Source organism: Suncus etruscus, chromosome 1, assembly GCF_024139225.1.
Source record: "Suncus etruscus isolate mSunEtr1 chromosome 1, mSunEtr1.pri.cur, whole genome shotgun sequence".
NCBI lineage: Eukaryota > Metazoa > Chordata > Mammalia > Eulipotyphla > Soricidae > Suncus > Suncus etruscus.
Genome location: NC_064848.1, coordinates 5,174,926 through 5,198,881, shown reverse-complemented (window position 1 = coordinate 5,198,881; position 23,956 = coordinate 5,174,926). Strand labels below are relative to the sequence as shown.

At 42.0% G+C, this 23,956-nt stretch overlaps 1 protein-coding gene across 2 annotated transcripts in view; it reads right to left on the bottom strand.

Annotated features, from left to right (window-relative positions):
- The window catches only part of AAGAB (alpha and gamma adaptin binding protein), a 47,062-nt gene extending 23,791 nt beyond the window's left edge, over window positions 1-23,271 (bottom strand). For both annotated transcript variants that reach the window (XM_049778284.1, XM_049778294.1), the window contains exons 1-5: window positions 23,163-23,271; window positions 7,359-7,549; window positions 7,167-7,263; window positions 6,340-6,429; window positions 1,100-1,183 (exon numbers count right to left, since the gene is read on the bottom strand). In XM_049778284.1, the coding sequence (XP_049634241.1) occupies window positions 1,100-1,183; window positions 6,340-6,429; window positions 7,167-7,263; window positions 7,359-7,549; window positions 23,163-23,235 (535 nt within the window). In that variant the 5' untranslated portion in view covers window positions 23,236-23,271. The remainder of the gene's footprint in view (window positions 1-1,099; window positions 1,184-6,339; window positions 6,430-7,166; window positions 7,264-7,358; window positions 7,550-23,162) is intronic.
- Between the last annotated feature and the right edge of the window lie 685 nt (window positions 23,272-23,956).

Below are 23,956 nucleotides of genomic sequence, written 5' to 3'. Positions count from 1 at the left end.
GTCCGTCCTAGGCTAGCACAGGCAAGGTGGATGCCTTACCATTTGTGCCACTGCTCTGCCCCCCGCCCCCCAGACTCTGTGCTCAAGGATTCTTCTGGGGGCCAGAGAGATAACACAGTGGTAAGACGTCTGCCTTGCACATGGCCAACCCAGGATGGACCCGGATTTGATTCCTAGCATCCCATATGGTCCTCTAGCCTGCCAGGAGCGATTTTTGAGCACAGAGCCAGGAGTAACTCCTGAGTGCTGTCGGGTGAGGCCCAAAAAAAGCAAAACAAAAAAAAAGAATCTCTCCTGGTAGGGCCTGTGGAGGACCATATGGGTTGCTGGAGATGGAAATCAGATCAACACACATAAAGCAACTGCTACTAGACTATCTCTCTAGCCCTATACCACCATGATTCTAAAGACATACCTCCTCCTCTTCTCTCTGTGAATTTCCCCTTTTACCACTCCAAATCTGGGATAGTTCATGAAGACTACTTATTCTATTACTTTCTCCTTTTGGCTGTCTCAGTCACTCATGCCTGGAACAAAGACATCCCTTTCATCTCTATGCATGATCTCCTCTGCCAACCACTTTAGACCACCTGGCATAGTTGCCCGACATTTCTCATGAACATGCTTTGACCTCACAGTAGCCCTCATGAGCTTCTTACAGTATGGTTCCTACTGTAAGGAACCCTAGGAGGCAAGAGCAAGAGTACTTCAGGGAGGTAGCTTGCCTTGCATTTGACCAATCTGGGTTCAATCCCAAGCACCTGATATGTCCCCTGAGCCCTGATAGAAGTGAGTAAGCAAAGCTGAGTATGCGACAGTCCTCCAAGAATAAGGTTGCCATCTTACAATTTGAGGGTTATTTCACAAAGCCAGTAATAATACTAGACATATTAGAAGCAAGCTCAAATGCTTACTGAATTATTAAGCATGTTTTAAAAATCCTTATATATCTTAATATTGGTTCTTTCTGTAATTGAGTAGTACTTAAAGTTGAAAAACACGCACAGATCTCCTAGAATCTCAATAGTTATGCATCTAGTTGAATAATTTTAAACTTAATAAGAGAAAAAAAAAAAGGCTTTCAGTCTAAGTTACTTACCATTCTTCATCACTGCATTGGGCCAGACATTGGCATTCAAGGCTTGTACAATCCGCTTTACTCCTGTAGACTCTGGGAAGTCATCTAATCAGGGAAGAAAAATACACATATTTATATATACATATATCACCTAAGCCATGCTGTAAATGATTTAAATAACTATGACTAATTTCACACTATAGTGCATGAAATAAGGAAAATAATCAATCTAGAGCTTAGCCCTCCTGACACAAATATACTAAAAATTAAAACAATGAAGTAAACAAAAGAGTTTTCTATAATAAAAGTCATTCCCCTTACCTAACCAACGGCAATACCACTCTTTTTCTCCTGAAAGCATTATTCCCATTAATTACATAATCCTAGATTGTGTTAGAGGTACTAATCTTGGTTATTTATAGAGAGTGGGTTTCCTAAAAGCAGAAATGGTCTTCTTCATGTGCTATGAAATCCTTTAAGTGCCCTCTTTCTCCTTAGAAGCATAGTAATGAAAAATAAAAATAAAAAAGCATAGTAATGATTATTCATCATGGGAATTTAGAGAATAACTTCTTAATCAGAAAAAAAAGGGCTAAGACAGATATCAAATTGCTAAAATCCTAAGTGTAAGAGACAGAAGATGGGCAGTAAAAAACAAGGTAGTTAATTTAGTATTGGTGCTACACTACTTTTAGAATTTCACTAAAACTGGGGCCAGAGAGATAGCATGGAGGTAGGGCATTTGCCTTGCATGCAGAAGAAAGGTTTGAATCCCAGCATCTGATATGGCCCTCCAAGCCAGGAGCGATTTCTGAGCGTAGAGCCAGAAGTAACTCCTGAATGCTGCTGGGTGTGACCCAAAAACAAAAATACAAACACAAACAAACAAAAAAGAATTTCACTAAAACTGCAGAAGGAAGGAAGGAAGGGAGAGAGGGACGAAAAAGTAAAAGGGGGAAACAAATAATAAGATGGGGGCTGGAGCAATAGCACAGTGAGTAGGGTGTTTGCCTTGCATGTGGTCGACCCAGGTTCGATCCCCAGGCATCCCATCCCTCAGCCTGCCAGGAATGATTTCTGAGCACAGAGCCAGGAGTAACCTGAGCACTGCCAGGTGTGGCCCAAAATCCGTCACCACCAAAAAAAAGAAAAAGAAAAATCCCCATTACTGAGACTATAAGCAACGTCAATCAATAGTGAGGTGAGAGTCTCAGCTACACAGCAGGTGGAGTGCGTACAAAGTATATTCTGCCAATAATGACTATAGGCAGCACATGGAAAACAATGGCACAAACAATTTTCCAGTGTTTCAAAGAGAAAAGTCTTCAGTTTCTAAAGCACAATCTACATGTATCAGAGTTACCTCTGGCAACTGACGTGGGCAGTTTAATACAAGAGTACACAATCAGAACTCAGAAGAACTGAATTTAACATTTTAATTTTAAATTAAAATTTAAAAGAATGTAATGTTTGTAACTTATTAGTTACAAACTAATGAACTGAAAAAAGGGCAAGTCAGTCATAGCATTCTCAAAGAGTGGGAGATGACACTCTAAGGAAAGATCTTCCTGAACATAGGATCTACTGGGGTAATCTCCCACTCGAGAATAGACACACTTTGAGGGAAGAATCCTGCCCCGCTGAGTTCTTTTCATCATTCTCACTATCTGATATGGCACCTGAAAGAGAGTCACCAATCAGTAACTGCTGGACAGACGACTCATTAAAAAGTACTAATCCAGGGCCCAAGATAATATAGCAGGTAAGATGCTTATTGCATGTGGCTGACATTGGTTCAATCCCCAGCTCCACAGCACTGCCAGGAGTCATCCTTGAGCATGGAGCAGGCATAGAACCTAAGCACCAAGAGGTAAGACTCCAAAACAGGAAAACAGACAAGAAACCCACAACCTAACACGGTGGGGATACTCTTCAAAGATGAGTTTATCATCTTCAATATTTAAATGAAAAAAATTGTTAAGACATGTTAATGCTCACTGTGAAAGACTTAATTCTTAAAGACCAGCAAACTGAGAATATGCTCCAATATTTAAATGAAGACCAGAAAGGCATGTTTATCTTTACTGTGAATGACTCAATTCTTAAAAGACCAACATACATCAAGAGCTATAATGAGCAATCCAAACCATCAACCACAGTACAAAGCTAGAACTCTGAAGATTTATGATACAGTATAGTTTGTATCTTAAAAATCTAGGAAGGTCAGTACTTTCCTAAAATTTATTTTAGGGACTTGCACACCTATTTTCATAGCAGCACTTAGTACAATATATGAAAACAACCTAAGTGTCCCACATGGAAGAATGGCTCAAGCAGTTGTGCTCTAAGAGGGGAACACCATATACCAGGGGTGGCTAACAGGCAGCTTTCAAGCCGCATGCGGCTCCCAGCCAAAATGAATGCGGCTCTTTGCCTCTTATCATTCTTTTGTATACCGTGGCTCTTTGCCAAGTTTGGATTTTGTTCTGCTGCTTCTAAGGAGGGACTTCTGAGGAGAGATCTCTGAGCGATCTCATAGTCCCGCCCCCAGGCTGCGTCATCCTGTCTCCCATCCCTCGGAAACAACTGTACAGGCCAGCGAGCAGGGGACCTGTGTGTCACCTGTTGTGTCACATGTTGCCGAGAGTTCTTAGTGTGGAGGATGTAGCACACCCTCATCATCACTGCAGGATTTTTACCCTCACTCAAAATGGCAAAATGCAATATGTGTTTATTATTGTTAAAATGAGATGCTTTTCTTTGTTTTGGCAGGTCACTGCGTGGTGTGGCTCTCTGACTCTCACAGTTTAAAATTTTGGCTCTTTGTGTTGAACTTGTTCGCCACCCCTGCCATATATAGAACAGAATGGAATACAATGCAGCTGTAGGAAAAGACGAAATGCAGCAACTCGCCAGTATGCAGATGCTGTGTGAAGTCGATTAAGAAAAGGACAGCTACAGAACACTTTTTCTCATATGTGGGAAATAAAGATACACAATAGGGGAGTAATAAAGGGTCAAAGGCAACAGAACTGGAGAGTTTGTTCACAGAACTAAGCTTCCAGGAGGGCTAGTAGGACACTGGTGGAGAGGAACAGACAATAATAAAACAGTAAATAAAATAAAATAGTAAATAGTAAAAATGGAAGGAAAAATAACCAGAATGTACTATCTTCATGGTACTTCCATACCAGTATTTTACATACAGCTAGACTGATTTGCTAAATGTTTATAATTCTATATCTATACTCAAATAAAAGTACTGAGAAATGGGCCCAGAGAGATAGCACAGAGGTGTTTGCCTTGCAAGCAGCTGATCCAGGACCAAAGGTGGTTGGTTCGAATCCCAGTGTCCCATATGATCCCCCGTGCCTGCCAGGAGCTGTTTCTGAGCAGACAGCCAGAAGTAACCCCTGAGCACTGCCGGGTGTGACCCAAAAACCAAAACCAAAAACAAAAAAAAAAAGTACTGAGAAAGAGAGACAAAGAGAGAGACACAGAGAGACAGACAGCGAGAAATTCCTTCTACTGGTTAATGTTCAATGTCTGATAGTTCTTTCAATGTACAGGGAGAAAAATCAACATCCTTTTCTTTTTAGTCTTCTCTGGCATGGCTTTATTCCTTGTAACAGCATTTTTGAAAAGAAATTAAAGAGCCAGAATATAAGGGGCCAGGAGATAGTATAAGCAATTATAGGATGCATGCCCAGCATGCCCTGGACTTAGGCTCTGTTCCAGGCAAGGTCCCCCCAACACTGCCAGGTGTCGCCCTGAAGTTTCCCCAGCACTTCCAGAGTGGCCCAGATATCTCAGTGCTACAGGGCTCTGCAGGACAATCCTTGGACCCTTGTACTGAAGCACTGACCCAGATGGCTGAGCTCATCAGAGGGGCTTGGACCTCCACAGCACTGCTTGGGAGCCCACTCCCCACTCCACCCCCCCAAAAAAAGCCAGAATGTGAAAAGTTATTTAATTATTAAAAAAAAGTTTCATAAAAAAATATGTTTTCTGTAATGATTACTTCCATATACCTAAATTCACACTGACTGCCCCTGTTTCCAGGATCATTTTAGTGAGGGTGGGGCTGTAAAGAGCTCACAGGGCCAAAGCAGGGTTTATAAACAAAGGAACAGGTTATATCCCCAGCATCACACAGTCCCAAAGGAACATCTAGATGTAACCCCTAAGTATTGAGCCAAGCCAGGATTAGCTCCAGGGCACCACTGGGGGAGAGGCCCCAAAGCAGAACAAACAAAATAGACTACTGTTTTGGAGCAAATGGCACCTTTTCAAGGCCTCCTCCCTACCAACTCTGTAATTCTAAGACCAAAGGCTTTTCCATTTCTTCTCCCCAGAGTAGCTAACATGTGAGTTCACAGGGCTAAAGCTTAACATTCCAAACAGAGAAACTCTTACCGATCTCTGAAATCCCACAGCTCTAATCTTTTCCTTTGTAACTCTTAACATTCCACCTAGAAATGCAGTTCTTTGTAGAAGTGACTTATCTCTTACCACTTGATTTGGGTAGCTTTCAAAATGGAAGAAGAGCACATAGGAAGAGGAGTGGAGAGAGCAGAAGAAAAGGCCCCAAAGTACTGGAGAAAGCAGTTCAAGGCAGCTACCCAAGGGATGGGGCACTCTGGGTCCGTTTTATTTCAAATGTCAAAAAAAAAAAAAGACATCCAAGAACTGGAGAGGTAGTAGGTCAGACAAGCCACTTTCCTTGCATGCAATCGATCCAGGTTCAATCTTTGGTATCCCATATTGTTCCCTGAGCCCCAAGACAAGTGATCCTAACTACTGAGCCAGTAATTACCCCTGAGCATCATCAGATATGGCCAAAAAACCAAACAAACAATAAACACCACCAACAAAAAGAGACACATGAATAAACCTGAAGTGCCCCTCAGGTTCCTGCACATTCGAGGAAGGAATATAAGGCAATGGAATATAAGGAATGAAGGCAGTTATCTTTATGCACCAGAGAAAGAAAAGAGATAGGAAAATTAGTAAATTTTAAACCAGGAATCTTTTCAATAAGAAAAGTAAGGAAAATTTCGAAATTTCCAAACACATAGGTTATCCAATTACAGAGATTAAAAAAGATTGAAAAGAAGACCACATAAATGAACTTTGAATATGTGCTTTCAGCTGGGGGATGAACACAGCGGATTCATAATTCACTCTGATTCTTCTACCCTGAATAATCTCTTGTATTTGAATCCAAATGCCATGTTTACCCGTGACATATGAACACTTACCATCCTCCTCAGGCAATTCTTCCGGACTAAGTTCCACCAATTCAAAGCTATGTTTGATACACCATTCTTGAGCTTTCTGTCGAGTCACACCTAAAATAATAGGCAAAAGAATTTTCATAAGTAAGAATACATAAACATCACCTACAATATTATCTATATATCTTAATTGTCAATAACATTCTAAAGGCACCTTAAATGACCCATCAGGTAAAGAAAAGTTTGCAGAACCAGAGATAGGAGGGGGAGGGGAGGCTATGGGAGGGGCTAGGTGCTTGTTTTGCACAAATTGATCCCAGTTCGATAACCTGGCACTATACATGGTCCCTTGATCACTGACAGGAGTAATTCTTGTACTAGAGCATAACTAAGTGTGGCCCCTAACTGCCCTTTCCCACCCAAATGTTTTCATATACTCCCCAGTACCAAAAAAAAAATTTCAAGTTCAAAGTGTTTGGCCTCCTTTTTAAAAAAGAAAAAGTAATGTAGGCCAGAGAGACAGCATAGCAGTAAGGTGTTTGCCTTGCAAGGGGCCTACCCAGGACAGACCCAGTTCTGATCCTGCATCCCATATGGTTGTCCCCCAAGCCTGGCAGGAGCAATTTCTGAGTGCAAAGCCAGTAGTAATGCCTGACTGAATCTGGGTGTGGCTCAAAAATAAAAACAAACAAACAAAAGTAATGTAAATCTTGAACGTTCAAAAGGGAAAATAATGAAAATATTTTTGATATAGGTATACTAAGGATACTGCTCTAAGAAGAAACAAATATAAATATTTATCAAGGAGAGCGAACATATGTACCAACCACCAGTCCATCCAAGTACCTTACCATTTTCACACACTCGATCACAGACCAATATCATGACCTCAGGTAACCATGCTTCTGCTAGTGGGAGCCATGAGGAGACACTATCAAGACCAGATTTCTAGAGAAAAAGAAAATGCATAAACAACAGAAAAAGAGATACTCTTAAGAGAATTCACAAAATATGCAGAGGTGGTGGGCAAAACCAAACCTTACTTGTGTGCTATCAAAGTAGACAACAAAGGCTTGAACAGTCTTAGCAATTTCTGCAGTGACGAGAAACTTGTTGGGCACCACACACAGATTGATGTCTGCCGAATAGTATTTATTATCAATGGTCCAAGGGTAAAATCTCACAGCATCGTCAGCAGTTGATTCTACCACAAGATCTTCGATCCCAAGGATATCTAAGTAAATGATACAGCATCACCAGAGAACCAGTAAAACTAATGGTGAAAAATCCCATATGGTCATTCTCAATGAGAAAACAGAGCAGTAATATGGTACTCTGGCTGGGTTTCAAAGGGTTTTATGCCACCTAGATTCTTAAAGTGCTATAATGATGTTCCTTAGGGCCATACTGTTATTAGAGCAAAATATGCACTTTTAAAACACAAAAACGATTGAGACTAGAGAATAAAAATGTTATTTAACCAGATACCCAGAAAGGAGAAAATAAATAAGAAACAAGACAACTGCTTTTTTAATTTTATTAAAACCACTGTGATTTACAATATTCTTCATAGTTGAGTTTCAGACATAAAATCATTCAGGGCTAATCCCACCACCAGTGTCAACCTCTCTCCATCAATATTCCTGTAGTGCATCCTATGCTACCACCCATTCCCCCAGCCTGCCAGCATAACAGGTCCATTTTAAGTTTAGATTGTTAAAGTTTGGGTCTCTTGATTCCAGTGTCGTTGACTTTGGCTTGGATATTTAGTTCTGTCCTTTGGTAACATCATCAATGCACCTGAGAATCCTGGGCCCTAGCCCTCATCCTTTCAGATTTGTGTTTCTTCTCTACTCAATTTCTTTCCTTCTCCTTGCTATATTTTGGGCCAAGAGTGTTCAAGATAACTCCCATGTTAAACCTTTGCATTTCTTCATGTAGTTATTCTGAAGACCACGTATAAGTGATACCATTCTGTATATATCCTTCTTCTTCTGGCTGACCTTATTTTACATAATATCTTCCAGTTCCATTCATGTTGCAGCAAACTGCATAATTGTGTCATTTCTTATAGCTATTAAGTATTTCACTGTGTGTGTGTATGTGTGTGTGTGTGTATATATACACACACAACATCTTCATGCTAGACATCTAGATTGATTCCAAGTCTTAGCTATTGTACTGAGAGCTGTAATAAATAGCAGTGTGCATACTCCTTTTGGATGGATGTTTTTCAAGATAGCCACTTTTATTGCTTCATAGAAAATGGAAGAGTTTAACAACCTTCAATAGTTTATTACTACTTCTTACCTTTTGCATGCTAAGAAGACATTAAGGATAAATAAGATTTATTTATTTATATTACAGATAAATAAGCTTTTAATCCATATTTCTTGGGCTAGAAGCATATTATTATTAGAAGCATGTATTAATTCAACCAGTAAAATGAAAGAATTGATAATGATTGGGGCCGGAACGATAACACAGCTGTAGGGTGTTTACCTTGCACACAGATGACCTGCGACGGATCCGGGTTCAATCCCCAGCATCCCATAAGGTCCCTGCTAGGAGCGATTTCTGCATACTGTACACAAAGCCAATAATAACTTCTGAGCACCACTGGTGTGGCCCAAAAACAAACAAAAAAATTGATAATAAAAAAATTACCCAAATTTCATTTCCTCTTACTTGAAAAGACACTCCTGGCAAATTTTAAATATCTAATAACCATGCAAAGTAAATTATTTAGGATATAACAATATCTTTCAGAAACTCTATGCATCATGACTATAACTAGATTTAATGTGGTCATTAAATCATGGAAGCATTTTGCTTCCGTAATGTCATAATATTTAGAACTGGCAGAAATATTAATAATTATTTTAACCAAACACCCATTTTTCATATTTATACCCACAATGTCCATCTCAAACAGTGTGGAAAAGTAGTTAGAAATGTAAAATGACATGCCACTAACCAGCTGCTATAAAGGGACTGAAGAGATAGCATAGAGATTAAAAGTGCTTTCTTTCGAGCCCATTTTGAATACCTGGCACCATATACGGTCCCCTGAGACATCCCAGGTGTGATTCTATAGAATTGAGCCAGGTTTAAGGCCTGAGTACTGCCTGGTGTGGCCACAAATCATCCCACCTTTTTTTTTTTTTTTTTAAAAAAGAGAATATTACATACTAAGATAAACATAAAATATTCCCCAAATTCACAATTAACAGACTAAAAGCTAGCAGTCATTTCAAATTTTAGAGCTAAGATTATGTATTTGAAACACTGAACAGTTTTTGCTCAACAGAAAGATATGGGAAATTACTTCTTTCAAAAGACTGACTGCCAGGGATATAAGGAATAAAATTAAAAAGTTTCTGTGCACATTCTTTCTTTTCATTGGAAAGTATTTTATCACGTGGTTATTAGAAAGAACTGCAGAAAATAAAATTTCTGTTTTAAGAAAGACTGGGTCCAAAGGTTCGCTCAATAGCAAAAAAAGTACTTGCTTTGCAGATGTGAGGCCTTGAATTTGACCCCCAGTGTCACCACATGCACCATGCATGGTCCTGATTGTTTTGCTTTCTGGGACCTCTGGGCAACAACAAAGTACGCCAACAAAATGTCTGCAAGTACCACAGTTAAAATTGTGAGCCTGTGTAGAAGTAATATAGCACCCCCTGGGGAGTACTCAACCAGACTGTTGTGAGCACCACACCTGATGGAGGGTGTCCCCAGCAAGCAGTACAGCCAAAGTACACAAACACCCCGGTTGTCACAGCAAAGCAACAAAGGAAAGGGGAAGTAATAAAAATAAGAAATTTAAAATATATGTAAGGACTGGAGTAACAGCAGAACAGTTTTAGTCACCTGGAACCTGCTTCGGTTCCCAGAAGCACAGCTCCCCTCCTCAAAGCATGGCTGGGTATCTATCACCTGGCAGCTCCTAACCACAGTCCTGTGGTCCCGAAGGGCCCCAATGCCACAATGTACAGGCATCTAAGTTCTGAAACTCAGATACTGAACCCTAGCCTAATTGCCACATACTGCAGAGAGCTTGGGGGTCAGGAGGCCCCCCAAATAATAAAATTAATTCCAGACTTCATCTTTAACGTATAACTTATTTAACATCTAACTGATTTTTTAAATCAAAGCCAGAATTATTACTTTTCAATTACAGTAATAGGCATGTGCCAATATTTTAAAATATGAGTTTACCATATTTCCCTAAAAAGCCTCTTTACTTAATTTTCTAATGAACGCATCATCTTTTAGGAAGTACCCATCAATTCGAGAGCAGCAGCTAGGTACAATATCCCTTCAGAAGCATTATGACAAATTTGGGGTGAGAGAAGGAAGCAGGAAGAACAGAAAGTTACAAATTCTGTTTTCATGTAAGAAATCTAATAAAAGATTAGATTTCTAAGTCTAGATAAGAAATCAGAGTTAATATTCCAACATCAAGGGCCCGGAGAGATAGCACAGCGTGTTTGCCTTGCAAGCAGCCGATCCAGGACCAAAGGTGGTTGGTTCGAATCCCGGTGTCCCATCTGGTCCCCCGTGCCTGCCAGGAGCTATTTCTGAGCAGACAACCAGGAGTAACTCCTGAGCATCGCTGGGTGTGGCCCAAAAACCAAAAAAAAAAAAAAAATTTTTTTCCAACATCAAGCAGGTGACAGGATGTGTGGCTGCAAAAAGTCCATGACCAGATTTTCTTGAAGATAAGACTGATCCACCCATAGAACCAGTCTTTATTAATGGATACTTTAAAAAAAAAAATCTATTATATCTAGAAGCACAGAGAATAAAACAGATCACTAGTGGTGAGCTCTTTTCTACCATCCCCACAAGCGGTGCCATCTTCAAATAGTCCCACAGATAAAAATTGCCAGAAATTCTGAGCTATAGATCTCAAATCAGTGTCTCAAATAACATGAAATAAAATAAGTAAAAATGTTACCAACTCACCAGTTACCATTTAGAATGCTTAGACGCATTACAAATTTTATTGATCAGTGTTTAGAATACAAGATAACAGGACCAGGGAGATGGTTCATGGAGCTGAGTGCTTTGCGTGCAGGAGGTCTGGGGCTCAATTCCCAGAGCTGCCAGGTGTGGTCATAAAATAAATGAAATAAAATAAATCCTGTCTAGAATACAGGAGGACAAACCAGCCTGTCACCCAGAGCTCTTAAAACATTTCCACTTTGTACTTCGATTTTCAAATGGTTAATTTGTTTTGTTTTGTTTTTTTGGGGGGTCCACACCCATTGACGCTCGGGGTTACTCCTGGCTCTGCACTCAGAATTCGCTCCTGGCTTGGGGGACCATATTAAGATATTTACAACACGCAGAAAGAAGCTATTTGTTTCTCTTCCTAAACCTGGGAAATATTTTTAAGAAAATGAACGTCACCTCTCAATGTTCGTATTTTATGTGTATTTTATTCATGGTACTACCTAAAGAGTGTGCTCAATTTACAGGACTCAAATATACTTTTATTTCTTTTTCTTTTTCTTGACGCATCTAAAAGTGAACCTCCCACATGCAAAGCTTTTATGAATTCTCTCCTGGGCCCTCGGGTCTCCTTTGTTCTAAAGACTGGTTAATAAAATGAACCATCTGCAATGAAGTTTAATACGTTAAGCTGAAACTGGTGAGTTTGGGACACTATACTCATTCATTGTATTTCACATTAACTGAAGATTCTAGTTTGAAAAAGTTGCCATCTCTCCACTGGACTACATTCCCTGGCCCTTTGGCATTTTATATTCGATCAGATAAATTCAAGGAAGGCTATAAGTGGGCTTTACTATCACACCCGTGCCCTCTTCTACGGTGAGGGAAGAACTAGTCATTCTACTTTGTTTTAATGTCCTTATTTAAGCACCATTGTTATAAACATGTTTATAGTTGGATTTCAGTCATAGAAAGTATACCTCCTCTTTTCATCTACTCATTATACCTAAGCTTAAATGTTGTTTTCTTTTTTTGGGGTTTTCTGGCCACACAAAGTTCAATGTTGGTATTCAGGGGTTACTACTGGCTCTACGTTTAAAAATTACTCCTGGTAGTCTTGGGGAACCATATGGGATGCCGGGAATTGAAGCTGGGTCAGCCCCATGCAAGGCCAACTCCCTACTACTATGCTACTGTTCAAGTTCCCTGAACTTATTTTTAACGTGAAAAAGGGGGACCTGGAGATGTAACGCCTGCCCAGCAAGTATGAGGGTCAACATCTGATCCTTGACATTGGCCAACAGCATAATCTGTCACACCACACCAAAGTGTGTGCACATGCCGCAGTCAAATGTGTGAGCCCTGAGCCCCACCACCACATGTGTGCAATCCCTGGCACTGCAATGACCACCACGGCAACAAGAACAGAGATCAGCAACGGGAAAGGGAAAAATAGACAAGGTGATACCAACACAGCGTTCTCCCCCCATCTTTGTAACTTGGGTTCAACAATTAATTTTTCTCCAATTTCAAACAAAAATCACTCACATAATTGTGTACCTGGCAAAGACTACTGGGAGGCCGGCCAAAATACAAACCTCTTCCCTCGCAGGAACCAGGCAGGATGGCTGCAGAATCAGGTCACCAGCTCTGCTCCATGGTCACGAGACCATAAGCAAGAGTCCACAGAACACAAGTGACAGCAACATGGGCTAAGAGCACCTTCGGTTCTTTCTTAAATGTCATGTCAAAGAAGGCACCAGAATCTACCAGCCCTGCAGCATTGCCTAAGATCCAAGAACCACTTCTGGGTTCCAAGATTTGCATGTCAAGAATGAGCTACTTGATTTTTTTGGACCTATGCAAACAACGGCTCTTCCTACTATCACACCTTTACTTTTTTTTACTTTTATTCTTTAAGGAAAAAAAATACAACTTACTGAACTTAAAAACAAATGTAGTAGAATGCCTGTCTTGAATACAGGCGAGGGATGGGAAGGGGGTAATTCTACACTGGTGAAGGGGGGGTGTTTTGGTTATGACTGTAACCCAAATATGATCGTGTTACTTAAAAAGTGTTCTTTACATGACTGAAACCCAAACACAATCATGTATGTAATTAAGGTGTTTAAATAAATTTAAAAAAAAATCCATTGATAGTACGCAAAAAAAAATATATATATATATTAAAAAAAAGAATGAATGAGGGAACTGGAAAACCTGTCTAGAGTACAGGTGGGGGGATTGGGATGGAAGGAGATTTGGGACATTGGTGGTGGGAATGTTGCGCTGGAGATGGGGGGTGTTCTTTACATGACTGAAACCTAATCACAATCATTTGTAATCAAGATGTTTAAATAAATAAAAATATTAAAAAAAAAAAGAATGAGCTACATGACAGTGGAAGCCAGGCAGATTTCTAGAAAAAAAAAAACACATAACAGTTTTCCTGTTTTGTTTTTTTTTTTTCTTTCATGGTTCTTCACCCAAGTGAACTTTGATAGCACCAAAATAATGCAAATATAAAATCCAGAGCAGCATCCCTCACTCCTGGTGCTGGCAGCCACCTGGTGGAGCTCTGATCCATTGGTTCAGAGAGAGATAAAAGGCACTTGCCAGGGATCACAGGAACATCCTTCATGGGTTGTGTTTTTAGATGGCAAGTTTAATGTCAACCCAGTCCCAGCAGGAAAAGGAAGCATACAAACCTTTACCACAGTTTGAAATACAGGTCTAAGTCACTTTCCAGTTGAGAAACTTGTTTTGTGGCCACATTCAAAACAAAGCACAGTGAGAGCTGGACCAAACCCCAGTTAGCTGTGTGCAAACAAGTGCTCTACCTGCTATACTATTTCTCAGGTAGCTAACAGTTTTCCAGCTACTCCTATTGCTTTCTAACTCTGTTGGTGAATTCATTTCTCCTATGACTCCACAGGGCATATTGAGAAGATGCAAAAGGCCAAAGAAAAACCATATACCAAGGAAGCTATTTCAGCTCAATGATACAACTTCAACTCTTCTCACCTGACCTTGCACACTACTCCTGATCTAGCTTAATGTGCCTGCCCTCAGAGGAAACACAGATTTGGCAAATAACAAGTGAAGGGAAGCAGCAAACTTTATATGGCTCAGAATCAGCAAGAGGCCCTTGTCTATCGGTCTGACTTTTCTTGTTCCTTCCGTTGTCCCACTTTCTCTCCCTCTCTTTCTTTTTCTTCTCTCATATACACTAGAGTCCTTCACACTAGCCCCCACCAAATACACACACACACACACACACACACACACACACACACACACACACACACACACACACACACTCACTCACTCACTCACGTGAAGTCCTGGGGCCAGAAAGTGTAATGAAGACACTTGCCTTGCAGACCCAGGTTCAATCCCTCGCATCCCATATGGTTCGCTAAGCACCACCAGGAATGATTCCTGAGTGCAGAGCGAGAAGTAATACCTGAGCATCACCAGGTGTAGACTAAAAATGAAAACAAACAACATAAAAAAAGGAAGTGCATTTTAAATAAAGTACAATGATGTTCTAGAGTGTTCTCACCTCCAGTAAGTAGTAGAAACTAGGAAGCTTTGATAACAGTAAAATAAAGACACTGAATTAATCATGACCTTCTGGGTAGAAAAAAAAGTTGTCTTAAAGTTTTTTTTTTCTGGGGGTCAGAGAGATAGCACAGCGACAGGGCATTTGCCTTGCAAGCTGCTGATCCAGGATGGACCTGGGTTCAATCTCCAGCATCCCATGTGGTCCCCCAAACCTGCCAAGATTAAGATTTCTGAGCAAAGGAATCAGGAGTAACCCCTGAGAGCTGCCGAGTGTAGCCCAAAAACCACAAGTTATTTTTTTCTGGGACGATGCACACTCAGCAGTGCTCAAAGCTGCACCCAGTTCTGTGCTCAGGTGTCACTCCGGAGCCACCTGCCTATGTTTTATCTCAATTCCAGTAGGGAATGAGAGGTGCTGCCTCCAAGAAATCAGTGCTTCTGAGCAGGTGGTGGCTACTTTCTTTCTCACAGAACTGAAACAGCCTCCTAGCCACACATCATGCCCTCCTAGCCCACAAGTGAGCGATTCTTCTGACTCTTTTGGTTTGTTTGTTTATTTTTTGTCCATACCCAGTCGTCTGGACTTATTCCTGGATCTGCTCTCATGAATTATTCCTGGCGGTGCTTAGGGGACTCTATGGGAATGTTGGGGATCAAACTCCCCAGATGCAAGCAAGACAAGTGCCCTACCAACTATAATCTCTGTCCCCATGGGTCTTCTTGTGAAACCCAGAAGCAACCCTCTCCCTCCCTGAGGGACAACAGTGTTAACCACTGAGTAGGCCAGAAAAGGTAGCTCAGCAGAGTGCAGTTCAGTTTTAAAACACGGGTTGGCTCCATAAGAATCCTCTACCACACATTCCCACCCCTGAAATGGAAACACAAAGTCGTCATGCGAGTTCTTTAAGATCAGGCCACACAATGGACAGGACAGCAGAGTCTGAGCCCATTCCCCTCCTGTCCTGGCTCCTTCTCAGGGTCTGGGGCTCAGAGGTTTGAGAGGTGCTGTGGAGAGTCAGTAAGAAACACAGCGGCTCCCCAAAGCTGCTGGCCCCAATCCCGTCCCCAAATCTGCCTTCTCAATTCTATTTTCCATTGCGAAGGCACAGACTGAGACGGAAGAGAAAGCAATTAAGAAAATTATAGAAGGCAGCAGAGTCTGACATCAGCTAAAGGAGAAAGTGGCTATTATGCAAAAGAAAAATTGAGCAAAATGTGAGTTGAAGGGATAAAAATATGAAAGCCACCATTTTCATTAGCCAGAGGGGAGAAGCGAAGGAAACTGTTATAAACACATTCCCCAAGGCTGCCACCAGTTACAAGTTCAGAACCTGCGTTTCTCACAGCTGGCAAAGCACTGTTCCTGCCCTGCAAACACTTCCTAACACTGATGGCTCTGTTACTTCTCAAGGACCAGGACAGAGCCTCCAGTTGGAGCTCTAGCTATGGAGCCCTGAAGCCGCAAAGGTTTAAAAGTAACAGTTGTGCCATAAGCCCTGCCTTGTATGTGTGAGGCTCGTGGGGCAATCTCCAAGTTCACAATAAATAAATAAAGCATACAAACAACAAAACAAAGATTATATAGTGTCAAAGTCCCATATTCAAATAGGCTCACGTCAGGATGGTCCCTTTGATCATGTCTGGTGCCTTCTGATATCTTGGTTTCTCGAGGACAGTAACTAGACAAAGCTCAAGTAGCAGCCCATTGCTGGGGACAATGGTACGGCAATCCTGGCTTTTGTACAACAATTACCTTCTCCTCACACAGGCCTCTCTGCTCACTCCACAGCCAGTGTTCAACATGCTTTGGGGCTTTTTCGAATAGCAGTGGGAAAGTTTTAAAAGATGAAGCCAAGGAAAGTCAATTCAGTCCTGCCTTCCCTAAAGTTTCATTTCTCCCAGCAGCCCTGTGGAATTGGTCACCGAAGTTTCATCAGGAAATAATTGGAGGGGAGGGGCCTTGCACGGTCTCTGCTCACCCGGAGAGACCTCACAGCCCAGGGAGAGACAAAATGCACACACAGAGGGAAGAAGCTGGAGAAGTGGGGTTTCAGGCCACAGCACAGCCAGCAGCTAGCTGCTCTGGTAGAGGCAAACCTCTCATGAACAGTTCTGGAGACAGGCTCGTGGCCTGGCCCACCTGCAAAGGAGGTCCTTTGAATTCCATCACAATCTTTACTCAAAATGAAGCCCCAACAGCTCATACCAGGGTTCTTTAATGGTCAGGGAGGATCTGGAACGTCCCGAACAACCATCAATGCAGTGACATGGTCACTTGCAGAGAAATGCTACTGGGATCCAGAAGGCAGAGACCAAGGATTCTGAAGGAGATCCTAACATGTGAAACCGGTCTGTCTCTTCTCTCTCTCTCTCTCTCTCTCTCTCTCTCTCTCTCTCTCTCTCTCTCTCTTTCTCTCTCTCTCTCTCTTTCTCTCTCTCTCTCTTTCTCTCTCTCTCTCTCTCTCTCTCTCTCTCTCTCTCTCTCTCTCTCTCTCTCACACACACACACACACACACACACACACACACCATATACACAGTCACTTACCCAAAGGGTGGAGGAGGGAGCAGACGGCCCCAAAAGTTAAAGCAGAAGAACTTTAGAACTGACAGTGGTCAGCAGGAAACAAAAGTATACCTATTTACAGTCTTTCTCAAAATTCAACATCATAACCTTTCACCCCAGCCAAACGTCTTCAACTGGATCTGTTATCTTATAACCAGAGGTTTTTTATTTTCCAAACAGTGCTAAGGGGAGCTAGGGTGCAGGTGGTTCTCCAACTGGCTAGGCAAATCCAACCTGTGAATGCCAGGGCCCAGAAAGCATATCTGATGGTGTTCAGTAAGCCTAGAACTCTCTCTCACCAGCTCCTTCTTTTGTCATCCACACCATAAAAATCATTGTTTTGATTTATAAATGTATCTTATGTGCTTGGAAATAGCACCTAATTAGGGGCTTTCCCAGAGAAAGGATGTTTAAGCCTAAATGTGAGTTATGAGATCAAGTAATTTTTATATTCTGATGGTAATTATTCATAAACATATCAACATGAGAGTAACACCAAAAAATATTAATATCCACTCAGATGACAACAGTCCCTGTAGCAAATACGTAGTGACTTACTCCAAGAGAAGGACAACGTATCTTGAGATGACATTTCCAACAGCGACTAAGTTGAAATAAAATGCTTCATTTTTTTAAACTTTAAGCTTCATTTTCACTAGAGCAGAACCAGTGTTCTGCCAGCTAATGTTTCTGTATTCAAATACTAATAAGAACAATCCACTGGAAAGCATCATTGTTATTACACACAATACACCATAATCAATGCAGCCCTTCAAGAAGGAGAAAAATCACAACTAGATACACATGATCCATGAATCAGGGGAAAAAAAACCAATAAACTGAGTTTCATCGACACTTTCATTTTTCTCTTTCAAGCGATAGTTGCAAGAAAATCAATGGGAGAAGGTATCTGCAAAGTCTAAACTGTGATGAGGAAAATGTGACCATAATATATACACTTCTTATTAATAAGAATCCAAAAGTGACTATAAAGTTTTTTGTTTCTATTTGGTGTTTGGCTTCGGCCATACCCAGTGGTACTCAGGGATTACTCCTGAGGGATTCATATGAGGAGCTGAGGATAAAGGGCGTTCATACAGGGTGTAAAGGAGTGCCTTCCCCACTACACTGTCTCTCTGACCCGAAGAGAAATGAACCATGTGTGCACAATAAAGTTGTGACAGAAACATAACCTGAGCTGCCATCTCCCATGCGCCAGATAACAAAGATAAAACCATGTGTGCCAACAATGAGCAGACAGCAGAATCCTCATACCTGAGCAACTGAACAGGGCACTTGCCTTTCACACAGCCAAACCAGGATTAACCCAACACGACTTAGGATCCCTGGTCCCCTTCAGAGTGATCCCTGAGCACAGAGCCAAGAGTAAGCCCTGTATCTCCCCCTCTCCCCAAAGAAAAAAGTAAAAGAAAACAGAACTCTCACACATAAATGATGAGACCATGAAAATGAGTAAAGGAGAAAATAGAAAGTATGGCAGGTTCTTAAACTACTACAGTCCTTTTTCTGGAGGGGAAGGGGAGAGGGCACTGTGGTGCTCAGAGGTGAGTCCTGGCTCTGTGCTCAGGGGTCATTCCTGGCAGTGCTGGGGAGAGCATATAGGATGCTGGGGATCAAACCCAGGTCAGCCCCATGCAAAGCAAACACCCTACATACTCTGCTATTGCTCCAGCCCCAGTAGATCATTTCATAGCAGATCCACTGCAACATTATTCATAATAGCCCCAAAGTAGAAGCAACTTAAATACCTATCAACTGATGAATGAATAAACAAATTGTGGCCTCTGCATATTGAATATGCATATATATGTGTGTGTATATATATATATATGCGCAACATGGACCCATCTCAAAAACATCCATGTGCACTCCAGGAAAGAACCAAGACACCAGAACTCACCATTACCTGATTTCTATTCTAGAAAATGTCCAGAGTAGGAAAATCAATTAAGTCAAAAAGGGCCTTGCAAGGCTGCCTAGATGTTGAAATAGAACAATGAGACAATGAGATGAATGGCTACAAATAGACATCCTTTTGGGATAACGGAAATGGTCCATACTCAGAAGAGGTAAATTTTGTGGGATATAAATTACCCATCGAGATAGTTGTTTACAATTAGGCTGGTATGTGGAAGGCAATGAGATAGGTGAACTGAGGCTCTTCATGTTTTAGATGATTTAGGATCACAACAGCACATGTAAAGACATTGGCAAAAGTATGGCAAATGAAAAGTTGGTATGCTTAAAATCTGGTGGTTGGGAAAAGGGCAGAGCAGCTCAATTCACAAATATTTTCCTCCACAAAATTCTTGCCCAACCACAACAGATTTGAGACAACACAGTAATTCTGCTAGGTTAGCCTAACAGGACTATTCATTACTAAAATATTACACATATTCCTGCTCTAAACACACTAATTTTGATCCAAGCAAAGCAAAATTTTGATCTCTCCCATCTCTGTGTAAAAGTACTTAGGGCTATACACAAAATTAAACCCTATGGAGCTTCTTTGTGACTATACCTAAAACATTGCAAAGGCTCTAAAAGGTCTCAACTGTCCTCTCTTTGTCTAAGGCCTGCAATGGTGAATCTACGGCACGTGGAGGCTTTGCAACTGGCACATGGGAAGGTCCGCAATTAATAGATTTATAAAATGTATAAAGATATTTAGATACTAAAATCTTGTTATTAAGGTTTAATTGACGTGCCTGGCACTTTAAGGAAGTTCTTTGGTTTTGTGCGGTAGTTTGGGCACTTGGGCTCAAAAAGGTTAGCCATCACTGGTCTAGACCAATCTGGCATCAGGTAAATAATTCTAAGAGCTAAAACTGGTGTCCTGTAAAGTGATGCCAACATAAATACAACTTTGAGTCCAAATGGCTATTCCTACCAGTCTTATTATTCTCATACTTCAACATTTCTTTTAAAAAAATGGTTTCATACCAGATTTGTTTGAGTGTCATCATTTGTTGAAAAATTGTTTCTGCAGGGTAAAAAAAGCAACACTTTGTTTAAATTAATGATTTAACTGCATCATTTCTAGATGTTTTTACCTTTTGTGCCAAACAAACAAACAAAAAGGCAGTAAGTGAACCAGATATAAAGGTCTAAGTTTAGATATGCTCTGAATATTCCAGGATGATTATAATCTCCCCTCAGTGCAAATGGTTCTGTCTTAGCCTAAAATTCTTCCTTTGGGGTATCACCTCCTACTCTCCACCCTCAATTATTAGTATGTCATTTACTGGGACAACAAACACCTTATAATTATTTCCTGCATCAACAATTATCTAGAGAATCTGTTGAAAATTTAACACATTGCAACTCTCTTCTCCAAAAGTGAAACAAAATGGGTAGTAATATGGATCACAGTTCATCTATGAAGGCTCCATTAAAGTAAACTTTCACTTATTTTGAGTCACAACAATTCTCACTCCTGTAGTAAAAATGCCCGCTGTCATTTCTGCTATCCATACTACCTCCACCTTCAATACATGTGGTTTCCAGCTGCTAAGAACTTTTGATCAAATGTCATATGTGAGGAGAAAATGAATTTGTATTTAATCTTTCCCTCTCTCTTTGGCTGATGACTTAACATCCTTCTTTCAATGAAGACCAAAATTAAAGCCTTCTCTCACTAGTCATTAAAAAGCAATTAAAGAGTGGCTGGAATCTCAGTATAACAGGTAGGGCATTTACCTTGCATGTGGTCAACCCAGGTTTGGTACCCCAATGGGCCCCTCAACACTGCCAAGAATGATTCCTAAGTGCAGAGCCAGGAGCAATCAATCTCTGAGCATCACAGGGTATGACCCCAAAACAACAACAGAAAATTTAAATATCAGTATCACAGCTAGTAACAAATGACATTGCTATTGAAAGTATGAATACGGGGCCTGGAGAGATAGCACAGCAGCGTTTGCCTTGCAAGCAGCCAATCCAGGATCAAAGGTGGTTGGTTCAAATCCCGGTGTCCCATATGGTCCCCCGTGCCTGCCAGGAGCTATTTCTGGGCAGACAGCCAGGAGGAACCCCTGAGCATCGCCGAGTGTGGCCCAAAAAAAAAAAAAAAAAAAAAAAAATTAAGTATGAATACTTTATGCATCACTCTGTGGTGACAACTCTACGACCTTTGTAATGAATCTTGTGGCCCATGCTTTCTGCCTTTGAAGAAAATGAACAGGGAGATACAGATGCCAATCAAAGTTAGAGTCCTCCTACCAGAACAGACTAACAACCTTGCTTAAGCAAGAATCGTCACAAATCTCCCCCCACCACAGTAAAGAATAAGTACTCATAATATCTCAAACAGCTATAAAGGGGGATGCGCATTTTATGGCTGAAACCCAGTTATACTCTAAATATGTTTGCAAATATGGTGCTTAAAGAAATTATTTTTTAAAAAAGAAACTAATACAAATTAGGAGATACTAGTTAATTCCCATTTTGTTGCTAATTTTCTAATTTTTTGTCTAACTTGTACAGCACCTATTTTTGAAATAATCATATTCTCCTTAGTCAATGACCTCCAAGTCCTATTGTCCTGCTGGAGAGAGAGGACAGAGGGTGAGGCATTTGTCTTGCACACTGCTGAGCATTGTTCAATACCCCAAACCAGAGGTGATCCCTCAGCTAAGAACCAAGAATAAGCCATGAGCATAGCCAGGTAGGATCCAATGCTGCTCACCTTCTCTCTCCTCAAAAATGGAAACAAAACAAAAGATCCTGCTGCAAGTTTAGGGGACCTGAACAGATCCAAAAAAAATCCACGTCATACATGAGAAATGGCTTTGCTTGTCATATAATTGTTCTATCTGGTTTTGCAGTTTAAGCAACAAAGGACCAGTAAACTTTCTGTGCTCAACACGAATTCTGTACATCACAAGTGGAACATCCACTGCAACTTTAAAATGAGGTTACTGGGGCTAGAGAAGACAGTACAGCAAAATAGGAGCTTGACTGTGACTTGCACACAAGTGGACGGGGGGGGGGGGGGGTTCCCTCCTCAGCATTCCATGTGGTCCCCTGAGCATTACCAGGAGTAATTCCTGAATCTGTAAAACAGGGCTGATTCTTCAGCTTTCACCAAAAAAAAAAGAAAGAAAGAAAGAAAGAAAGAAAGAAAGAAAGAAAGAAAGAAAGAAAGAAAGAAAGAAAATGAAATGAAGATTACATACTATAAGACAACAATATTTTATATCTAGGTGAGATTTCAGAGCTGTCTGGAATTGGCTTGGATTTGCAATGGCAACCTAACAAAAGAAGGAGGGCAAATGACACCCATGGTACAGACTCAAAACTCTGGAGGGGAGAGTTTGGGAAGGTCCTGGACGCACAGGCATGCCCTGCATTGGAGTTGGGAGCCATGCAGGGAGATGGGGGGGATGCAGAGCTGGGGCCTGCAGAACCCCAAACCCCAGGGGGGGCAGCACAGCCCCAAATAGCCAAAGCAGTCCCCAACCCCTGCTGTTGCTTCTTCTTCCCCTAAGCACGACTCTGCAGTGGATTTGGGGGGATTTAGGGTGCAGCCTCAAGAGCTCCCGTGGTCGAAGATGGGCCTTGCTTTGCAGATGACAGTTCACGACGCCTGGAAGGGCAGCAGATGCACTAGGGCCAATGCAGCGGGGTGACACCGTGCGGGGTGCAAGGCCCAGAGAGAGCCGTGGCCTTGCGGGGGCCTCCCACGGAGACTCGAGGGGCCCGGGAGCGGCCCGCGAACCCCGCTACTCACGTTGCACCAGACGATCCCCGGGGAACGCGGAGGCGCAGCTGGTAATGAGCGCGCAGGGCACGCCCGCAGCCATCGCTGTGTTCCCGAGCCGGCTGCGTTCACGCGCCGCTTCCGCATCGGGCCGTCCCAAGAACCGTGGCGCGCGCGGGGGGGAATCGCGCGAGAGTCTCGCGCCGAGACCGGAAGCCGCCGCCTGGCCCCGCCCCTTGGCCCCTCTTCCGCCTTCCGCGTGGACCGCGCCGGGCGTCGTGTTGCCATGGGAACGCGCAAGCCCCGCCCGGAGGGTTTGCCCGCCGGGTCCCAGGCCTCCTTAGCTCTATCGCAAGCCGTGGCCCAGGTGGCTGAAAGTTATGACCCCATCGGAACCATCTTAGTCCAGGTGGGAAATGGAACGGGCTGCTCCCAATGCTGCGCAGCCTCGAGAGCGCCGTCCCCCAGACCTTGCAACCTGCCGGGGTTAACGGTTCTCCCCACAGTGGACCCCCTCCTGCACCGCCTTGCACCCCAATTTCCACCCTAAAGTCTCACCTGCATCCCTCAAGCAAACCCTTCTGCCTCGGGTCAACGCTGCAGCCCTTGACCTTGAGCTCTACTGGAAAAGACCCTTCTTACACTGAGACACAATCATACACTGTCACCTTCAGAAAACATTGGGCCCAGGATGGTGGTGGTTGGGGGGTGGAGTGTACACAGACATTGGGAGAAGCTGAAATATTTGAACTTCTTTTTTTTTGTTTGTTTTTGTTTTGGGGTCATACTGGGCAGTGCTCAGAGGTTACTGCTGGCATTGTACT